This window comes from Primulina tabacum, chromosome 12 (genome assembly GCF_025594145.1).
Source record: "Primulina tabacum isolate GXHZ01 chromosome 12, ASM2559414v2, whole genome shotgun sequence".
Lineage (NCBI taxonomy): Eukaryota > Viridiplantae > Streptophyta > Magnoliopsida > Lamiales > Gesneriaceae > Primulina > Primulina tabacum.
Genome location: NC_134561.1, coordinates 10,840,999 through 10,851,627, shown reverse-complemented (window position 1 = coordinate 10,851,627; position 10,629 = coordinate 10,840,999). Strand labels below are relative to the sequence as shown.

The 10,629-nt window shown below is 36.4% G+C and overlaps 1 protein-coding gene across 1 annotated transcript; it reads left to right on the top strand.

Annotated features, from left to right (window-relative positions):
* Window positions 1-5,115: 5,115 nt before the first annotated feature.
* Window positions 5,116-10,531, top strand: LOC142520700 (choline-phosphate cytidylyltransferase 2-like). The gene is made up of 8 exons (XM_075623803.1): window positions 5,116-5,351; window positions 5,903-6,016; window positions 6,652-6,747; window positions 7,678-7,720; window positions 7,842-7,997; window positions 8,139-8,219; window positions 9,923-10,033; window positions 10,128-10,531. The coding sequence occupies exons 1-8, from the start codon at window positions 5,161-5,163 to the stop codon at window positions 10,317-10,319; spliced, it is 984 nt and encodes a 327-aa protein (XP_075479918.1). The 5' UTR covers window positions 5,116-5,160; the 3' UTR covers window positions 10,320-10,531.
* Window positions 10,532-10,629: the final 98 nt, after the last annotated feature.

Below are 10,629 nucleotides of genomic sequence, written 5' to 3'. Positions count from 1 at the left end.
AGCTTTCTAGGACTCCTTCCCGGCCGCTGTGCTCGAGTCCTAGCATGGCTAGGACTCCTCTCCTGACCAACCATGTCCCAGCCTAGCCTTGGTCGCGCCAAAGCCAAGCCATGCACATGGTTCCGTCAAAACCGTGCATCCATGGTTCCACCTTGTTCCAAATTCGTGTGCAGCCTATAGACATGCATCCTAGGACCTTTAACTCTTGTAAAAATGTTCCATATTGATCCCTAACCATGGCAGCCCCTTCATGTAGGCATATATCATGTTTTTGGAACAAAAATCACACTTTAAAACACATGGTTTGCATAAAAACGAAATAAATAAAAAGGGATACTTGTTTTTCATGAAATTCAGATCAAATACATGTTAGGGTGTGATAGATGAGAAAAAAAAGAATTATGGCGTGCCTTTGCATATTTCACGCACGAAAATCCGTTGACGATGCGAAGAACAACCACGAGAACTCTTGGCTGAATTTCCTCCACAAAATTGATGCTTTCCCCTCTTGTTGATGCGTGTGTGCGTGTGTTTAGAGAGAAGAAATAGTCCTTGTGGTTTTAGGGGGTGAGGGAGGCATGTATTTTAAAATAATGGGGGTAGTGTTTAGGCTTTTACATTTAATCAAAACACTTAATAATATCTTAGGCCCATTAACATGGTTAGTTAGGACCATTAAGCCCATTAATGCATTAATAAATATTTTGTTAAGTAAAATTCGTGAAATTATTATCTAAGTTGTCAAAAAGTTCGTATTTTTGATAAAAATCGAATTCCGTAAAAAATTACGTCTCGACGTATAAAATAACGTAAAAACGCCTTATTTTCAAAAATATCATAAAGCATCAACATTATTTTAAAAACAAATCTTTAATAAAAATATTCTCCATTTTTCAGCCCTCGGTCTCCGTTCCTCGATAGTATCTCGAATAACCTTTAAAAATACAATTTTATGCATTCAAGTTGAAAAATACTTAAAAACCATATAAACATGACAAACATAATCAAGTTAAGCAATTAAATTAATTTAATTATCTATCTCCTATTTTCTCTAGATTTGCATGCAGTTGGATTACGTCGTTTTAATTTTGGACCTTACAGTTTGAGGTTCTGGAGAAGAATGGAACGTTAGCTTATAGAGTGGCTTTGCCACCGATGCTGACTGGAGTGTATAACGTGTTTCATATCTCGATGTTGTGAAAGTACATGTCGCATCCTTCACATGTACTGAATTATTAGCCTCTGCAGTTGACGAAAAATATGTCTTACGTGGAAAGGCCTACACAGATTCAGGATAGGCAAGAGAGAAGGCTCCGGAACAAAGTTATTCAAATGGTCAAAGTCAAGTGGCTAAATTATTCGGAGGAGGATACTACTTGGGAAACGGAGACTGACATGTGGAGTGGCTACCGAGAGTTATTCAGTAAGTCTTAATTTCGAGGACAAAATTTCATTTAAGGGAGGGAGAAATTGTAAGGTCCAAAATGCGATAACATAATCCAACGGCATGCAAATATAAGAAATGGTAAATGCCTAATTAAATTCTTTCAACTGCATTAATTAAATATGGTAGGCTTGTTTAAAGTAGATTTTCTATTAGAATGCATAAATCAGGGTTTTCAAGGGATATTCGAGACGCGACCGAGGAATGGAGCCGGGGACTGTAAATTAAAAATATTTTTTATTAAATAATTATTTTTATTTGTTTAATATATGGTATAAGTGTAAATTTCGAAAATAGGGTCTTTTGAGATGCTTTTACATGTCGAGTCATATTTTAAACTGGTAATTGAATTTTGACTAAAATAAGGACTTTTTAGAGGCTCGATTAATATTTTCGAAAATTTTCTTAAAAGAGATATTTTACCTACGTACTAATGGGCCTAATGGGCCTATTATACTATGATTATTGTGCCTAGTTGTCTATCAAAGTATTTATACTCAAGCCTTGTCTTCCAAGCCATTATTTCTCCATTAAACTCAAGCCTAAACAAAAGAAAAGCTAGGGTTTCCCTTCCCTAGCAGCAGCCGAACACACACAACGTCGGTTTTGAAGGCAAAATAATGCAGCAAGGGTTCCCCGCCCCACAGACAACGCTCCTTCATGTCTACACTCGAATATTCGTGCGTGAATCATGCAAAGGCATGCTTTCTACCTTCTTTTCTCATCATTCATGCCGTATTATGTGTGAATACATATTCTTGCATGAAAAATCTAATAGCATGATAGTATTTTCTTTTTTATGGTTATGCATGGAAAACTTGGATTTCTTGCCATGAAACTCACGATTTTGATGTTGCACAAGGGGCTGCCAGGTTAGGGTTGCTATAGAAATGATTTAAAGGCTGTCTAGGAGTCCTAGGAATGGCTGGACGGGTCTGGAAGGGAAGGTAGAAGAGGCGGAACAAAATTGTGGATTGTAAGGAGCTAGGGTTTCGATTGGTGGCTCTTGGAGGGTGCAGGCCGTGAGCTGCGGTTGAGGCGCGTCCAGAAGACCTTCGAGGGCTATGTTGTGGTCCTAGAGGGGCGGAGCCATGCTTGGTTCGTGGGTAGAGGCTGGAGCCACGTGGTGTAGCCGTGAGACCATTATTGTGCACGTGTTTCCGGTGAAATAATGAGAGTCTTTTGCATACGAAAGCTTTGGAATATTATTTTCGACGACATGTGGAACCAATATGGTATTTATTCGACCTGGCTATGGAATAGAGTTGTAAATAGCCCCAAGGCTGTGGAGCAAAGGATTATTCCGGACCCCCTACCTTTTTACCTTTAAAGGCATCCGGGGTTCACTCTTTCAGATGATTCTTCTTTCTTTGCCTATCGACTGGCTTGGATCCAAACATCCCTGTCTTTGCTACTTCAGGTCTTTTAAATGAAATACACAAATCCACAGTATTAGTACCAGCTCTTCAATCTAAGTGGTTAATAATGCACGTAAGTACGATGATAGTTCGCCTCTGCATCCACTGCTTCTTCGGATGCCGGGTTTTTCCCATCAACTAAAAAGCAAGCTTAATTAGTTTTATTGCTGGGCAACTAAAAGAAAGAAGGTTTTCACCATTCTCTTTTATCTAAAGAACGATGGCTCCATACTAGGTACCGATTCCTATAATCGAATAGACACATCATGATTGTAAATTCTAAGGTAAGGTTGGAAAGGAATAATCGGTGGGCTTCCATGTGCTTTGATAGGGGTAATATACTATCTCTAGTCGAGAAGACCTCTCCTAGTCTTGATTGGGATTCCCATCGTTCGCCCTCTTTACAGACGTTAACAATCACATTTTTTTCGCTTCATACCAGTATCCTGGAGGTGAATCAGAGAGCAAAAGATATAAAATTTCTACCAAGATAGCTGGAAGTTCCAACCAATAAGAATCCTAATTGAGTTTGCTACTCATTTTTTTAGCTAAACCTGGTAAGCTTTGGGGGTCTTTGCGTGCATGGCTTGGGTTCAGTCATGGTCCTAGGGTGGTGGGTCAGGGTCTGGTCTCGTTGGTTTGGGGCTAGGATAGAAGGAAAATGTGTTGGTTTGGGGCTAGGATTTGGCCGGTAATGTGCATAAAAATTCAAAAGGTTCCAGTCATTGGTAAGGGTTCTAAATGGATTGAATTGGGTTGTACAGAGTCTGGTTAGGTGTTATTGAGCTATGGCTAAAGTTTGGTTAAGTTTCGGGTTAAAACCGGGACTCTTCCAAGTTTTAAAACGAATTACGAGAGTTAGTCAATGAGCTTAAATTTACGTCTAAGAAATGATTAAGGGTGTGTTTTAAGGTGTAATGGTAAGTTCGGATGGGTTCGGGTAGAAGTTTTAAGGTACAGGGGTAAAATGAGAAAATTAGGGTTTCAGGGGCAAAACGGTTATTTTACACCTGAGAAATTTTAGGGGGTCCTGGCAGTGTCTTGAATATTATAATGAATGTTAAAATGTGGATTCGAAAGTTATGGAATTTTTATGATGGAAAAATGATAAATGCTAAAAGACGTGTTGCATGCTTTGTTTAAAAGAAAATGATATTTAAGTATGTATTTTTATGAAGTGATGAAAATAATGAAAATGTTTTGAACAAAGTGATTTGATTGTTATGGTAAGGAAATAGAGATTCGTGAGGGACAAAGCCCTAGTGGAACCCATTTACGGGACAAAGCCCTGTGTGAACCCAACACCTTATTTCCCCAGGCCACGACCGAGTAACGGAAAAGTGGTTGCTGGTGTCCCCCCAACTATAGGCCAAGGCACAAAAAAGAAAAGTGATTACTATTACCTCACCGTCTGGTACCATGGTTACAGCTGAGATTTATCAATTGACTGAAAGATGAAAGGATGGTCACAATTAATGAACTGATTTCCCCTAAAAAGGAAATGTATATTTACAATGATGGAAGGAATGTTTACGGTTATGCAAATATTCATTTTAAAGTTATTTTATAAATGTAGTTTTCACTGTTGCATGTAAAATATATATACGTACTATTTGTTATTATGATTAAGGTTTGTTGCGTCATTAAATTCACTAGGTGTGAATGATGCATGTGAGGATATTTCTGTTGAGACATGAAGACTTGATGATTGAACTGGCTTGACTGATGGTGCACCGAAACCCGATGACCTTGATAGTTTTCCGCACAGTTGATGATTTAACAGTACTCTGAATACTTTTATGACTTTTATGCGAATGAGTGGTTTTTGAGATGATTTAAGACGTTCATGCTATTTTTGAAAAATGCTAGTTTTAGGTTTCATTGGACGTTTACGATTTTATGATTTTAGTGCAGCTATGAATTTTTAATTAATTAGTTGGTTTGATTATTTTTAAATGGTGCAATTGAGTTAAGGTGTGTATATATAATATAAATATATATATGTAAGGCTGAAGTCTCAGTTTTCAATCCAATTTAAATGCAATGTAAAAGTTGACGGTTTCATATATATTAAAATAAAAATATTATTTAGTAGTGTGTAAAAATAGTTTTTTTATTACGCTAAATTTATATAAAATGTACAAACATTTAGATTGAAGCCTAATTTTTAAATCTAAATTAATAATAATTAAATGGCTAATATTGAAATAACCAACGGAGATTTCGCTTTTCATTTATGTCAGCCAATATCTATGTGACTGATTATTATCAAGAGAGAGAGAGATTGAAAAGCTGGCGATGGGGGTGAGTGGCGTGGTAATAGCGGAGGAGCAGAGGCAAACCGGCGATAATTGCCCCATGAATGTCGTACAAGACAACTCGAGGGACTCTGCTTCCTCGTCCGACCGCCCTGTTCGTGTGTACGCTGATGGGATCTATGATCTCTTCCACTTCGGCCATGCTCGAGCTCTCGAACAAGCCAAAATCGCGTATGTCGCTGCTAATTGGATGAGATTTTGTGGGCCTTCGTTGAATTTTGTTTCTCGCTTCTTAATTTGTGAATACGTGTTCCGAGCTTTACGCTTTGGCAGAGAGTCTGTTGATTGCTTACGAGGTGTTTGGTTTTATGTATTTGTCATCGGACGATGTTCTCTATTTTCCTTCCGCGGTTAACCTATTTCGTGTTATCCTATGGAAGTTTTATCAAAGCTATTTTTTTAGAATATGAATTGATTCTTGGCAGGACGACCTAAGAATCTGGTCGAAAGCTCGACGATGGTGTGTTAATTTTATCTGCTTTTGAAACTTAGTTTTTAAAAGAGTATTATGCATAAAAAAAATTGGTTTTTCTTTTTGAGGCATGATGATCGGTCTAGCGTGTTGGAATTCTTGTGGTCTTGATATCATCATTCTAATGATTTCTTGATGGATCAAGTGTAATTGATGTTATATAATACCTGTAATAATTTGGTTCTAGCTTGATTATATCCTCGATAAAAATACATTCTGATAAATATTTTGTGATCTATATATCTAATAGTTTCCCAAATACGTACTTGATGGTGGGATGCTGCAATGATGAGACCACACACAAGTACAAGGGAAAGACTGTTATGACCGAATCCGAGCGATATGAATCCCTCCGACATTGCAAGTACGTTCTGTTTGCAGCTTTCCATGTTTTTTGTTGCTTTGTGGATTATCTTTCTCTTTTATTAGGGTTTTAATCTAGCCTGATGTGGTTTAGCCATTATTTGGCAAGTACAGATGTTGATGTTCAATTTGTGACGATGTTTACTTCTGGAACTAAGCTTTTAGTTGTAGCTGGAATGGACATATGCTTTGCATGCGAGCAAGTTAGCTAGGAAGAACATTTTCATTTTTTCGTGCACGTGGCAGAGTGATATGATACTGATATTAGGAAGTAGGAACACACATATATCTATAAATGTGAATGTCTTTAATTTTGGATTATGATGATTATAAAATAATTTCCTTATCCCCAAAGTTCTATTCTACTACAGATTGCTTCATCATTTCTCCCTTTTTCCTGATTTTAATTCCCCAATTTCCCCTCCCAGTTTTCCCATTTTTCTCAAACTATTGAAATTGGTACTCCCTTGGAGAATGTTATAAGAATTGAAATCAGTCATACCAGAGGGGGGAATGGATTTTGGAGCCTTACTTTCACCTTATACGATTTATTTTGTATGATTTCTTTATTTACTTCTTCTCTTGTTAAACAATTTTGGCAATTTTATAGTTCATATTTACCTTTTTGTTTGGCAGATGGGTTGATGAGGTTATCCCTGATGCTCCATGGGTAATAAATCAAGAATTTCTTGACAAGCACAATATTGACTATGTGGCACATGATTCTCTCCCGTAAGTCAGCAGTTTCCTCTTTTTTTTCATTTCTTGTTGTGTATCCAACCATAACTATCTGACATAGAAGATATAATGTCCTTCGACTTTTAAACTAAATGTGATGTGAGTTTATTGACTGTTGGAATTTAAGCCGAACGTAACTTTGAAAAGAACATGCTTTGAGTTGGATTTTATGAATTTAACTACTGGTGAATTCGACATTCTACATGTCTAAACCCAACAAAGCCACACATTTAACTCAAAAGGTACATGACTAGTACATTTTCCTTCTTTTGATGTAATAGTTCTTATTCTTCAGACTCCACATCATTATTTGATGATGGAAGATATTCATAGGAAAGAAAATCAGAACACAGTGTCTTTGGTATTGCTGTCTAAAGGTCCTTCGTCGATGTTGACTTATGTGGCTATAGCATAGAAAAAGATCAATTAAGATCCAACTCGATATATTACAATTATCCAGAACAAACTGTTACGCGATATGGGATTCCAACTTTTTTTTATCAAGTCAGCTCTCTAGTTTGTTTCATCAACAGGATGAGATCAGAGACTTATTTATGCAAAATCATGCACATATTACTCTGTGTATTTGTAAAACATTGAACATGAAATGTGGTGTAAATTTTTAGGGGCAAACTTTGGTTTAAATTCATGTTTTGGCCCATAAATTTGTTATTTTTGTGTTAAAAGCAACCTAATAGCTTTAAGCTTGGTCTCCGAACCATATAGATACTAGCCATCCAATATAAACCAAGTGTTTTGAGACAAACTGGTTGCCATGTCATCGAGTTTTTAAAATTGCAAAAGGAGGTTTTATTTTGAATTGCCTGACTCTGTTGTGTTCCATTTTCACTCGTTTTTTCATAGATATCTGTGCCATATATTTTCTTAAGCAATTCTTTTATTATTTCCGTGGATATTATACAGTTATGCAGATACAAGCGGAGCTGGAAAGGATGTTTATGAATTTGTAAGAGGACATTGCTTTTTAAAATTTCAATAGTAATTGATTTGTCTAATTTTGATCTCTCTCTCTTATCCTTTCTCTTATACTTTCATTGACATTCAATATTTTACTACTTCTAATAAAGGTCAAAGCCGTGGGACGATTTAAGGAGACTAAAAGGACTGAGGGAATTTCAACATCAGATATCATAATGAGAATTGTCAAAGATTATAACCAATATGTGTTGCGCAATTTAGATCGTGGATATACAAGAAAGGAGCTTAACGTTAGCTATGTCAAGGTATGATGTTCCAGTTATTCTTTTGTTGTTTGTCATGCATTGATTCTTATATAACTCATTCATAAAAAATAATAAGAAATCCTGTATGTTATTTGGTATCAGTGAAGCTGATGACTTTCAAATATTTATTTACAATGGCAGGAAAAAGGATTAAGGGTGAATATGAGACTGAGGAAGTTACAAGAGAAAGTGAAGGAGCAGCAAGAAAAAGTGGGAGAGAAGGTAAAAGTTTCTTATGGAGGAAATCTCTTATTGGCCTCACCATGCCCAATATCAACATATTAGCTTGAATGAAGCACTATAACTTAGGTAAAAGCAAGGCTTTTAAATGTTTTTCCCTTACACCTTAACCAACTATTTGTTAAATAAAGAAAGTCGCAGAAGAATGGGAGAAAGGAATCATAAATATTGAGAATCTGGTTGGTGATTCCATGTAAGTAGCTCAGTTCATTTGGCTCCTCCACCTTCACCATAGCATATGGGAATCATGGTCATCCTTGTCTCTTAAAGTTGACAATTATTTAGTTCTTACTTCAGCGAAAAATTAATATTGCTTGAACCACAATCTTTGATCTACCTTCTGCTGCATCCAATTCCAATCATTGGTTAGTAGTTGCTACTCTCCCTGCAAAATGTTAACTGCTTGGATCCCTTAATCAATTGTAATAGAACTTCGAAAGTGTAATGTGTGAATTTATCAGGCAGCTGGAGGTGGGTTATTTTTTTGATGGAACCTTGACGTTATATTAACGTCGATTTTTGTTTTGTTTTTAGTTATTTCAAGTGCACAAATATATCTATAACTGTTGCCGAGGACCCATCGTGTTGATATGTTGATCTCGATTCCTTTTTTTGTATTAGTTAGTTTCAAGTGCACAAACACATGTAACACTGTCACTCAGGACCTATCATACTGATATCTTTTCTGATGTTCGAAGAAAAAGTGTGAATACTCTGAGGAATCATGTGTAGATATTGGTTGGTAAAAAAATTTATTTGCGTGTGTTTTCAGGAGTTTATGGTCATTGGACACAGTAGTTTTTTGGAATTCCAAAATAAGAAACTCATGCATTCTTTTGGTGGGACTGTTATATTTATTTTTGTTAAAATGAGCCAATGAGGATATATGTTAGGGAACCAAGAAGGCCAAAAATAGGGAGCAGACATGAAAGAGTCAGTTACATCACCTGCGGGGAATGAAATATAGTGGAAAGGAAATCCACGCTGCTCTCTCCTTACCCCTCACTGTATTCAGTGAACACTCTTAACTAACAATATTTTCCTAACCTTCCCACACATGTCCTTTCCCCTATATGAAGAGGTGGTAATTAAACTTGGTAGATTGCAAGGTCTGAATTTTGAAGTTATTATACGATGAGGAATCTGAACAATTTTTTGTCCGCTTGGTCTTGTTTCCAGGAAATTGTGGTCTTCTGATCTCATCTTTTTCTTGTGGTGCTAGGTGAATGCATGCTAAATAAACCTTTTAATGAAGTCCTAACTTTCTAGTTCATTGTTATCATTCCTCTTTTTCATATCTATGGCTTCCTATACGATGTCATGAATTTGTTCACTTTACTTGTTTCTACTAAAACCCTTTTTGGTGTCGGAAGTCTGTGCAATTTCTTTTGCTCCGTGGAGTTGCACGTTTGGATATTAATACATCAGAAAATGTGTGATTATAGTCTTTTTGAATTTTTTTACTGTTGATTCATAGTCCTTGAAACGAGAATTCGATGCTCGTTGGCATGCTTTTTGCAACTTTTTTGTGAGCAAAGATTTGGTGTCTACTGCTGGCTAATAATTATTTTTTACTTCTAGTACCCATTGGTTAAGCATTGAGTTCAGTAAACTTGTTAGATTACATTATCATAGTGTTTCTATTTCTTGTTCCAAATGTTCATTTCTAAAATTCCATCTTGCAGATACAAACTGTCGCAAAAACAGCTGAGGTGCAACGCAATATGTGGGTTGAAAATGCTGATCGTTGGGTGGCTGGATTTCTTGAAATGTTCGAGGAAGGTTGCCATAAAATGGTGAATAGCTGGCTTATGCTCTTTTAGATATTTGTCCTTGCATATAAATTATAATCTGGATGAAATTTTTAATTAGAAAACGGGTGTTCTTCAGGGGACAGCCATTAGGGATCGAATTCAAGAAAGTTTAGGAGGACAGGAGGCTAGGGGCTTGCTGCTGAATGGCCAAGAAAATGAAGATGGTGATGAGGTAGAGTACTATTATGACGACGACGACGACGAGTATTATTACTGCGATGATGATGATGGTGATGAGAAATACTATGACAGTGACAAGAAGCAATGACTGGTGAATCATACAAGTGGCTACTGCATCACGGGTACTCCTGTTCTGCACTTTGGTTATATCTATTGTACAGTAGCTGTTGTAAATAGTAAGTTTGAGAGTGAGTTGTGCTGATATTTCCTTGCATTTGTTTTTTTTCGTTTCCTGTTTGTTGACAATACATTATAATATTCGTCTATGTATGATGAAGAAAATTAGGTTATTTTATTTTAGTAAGTTGTGAAATTAAATTTAAAAGTAAAGTTTAATAAAAATGTGTGTGCCAGGGACTTAAAATTGCTCCTAATGAAAGAGTGACTGAAACATGATG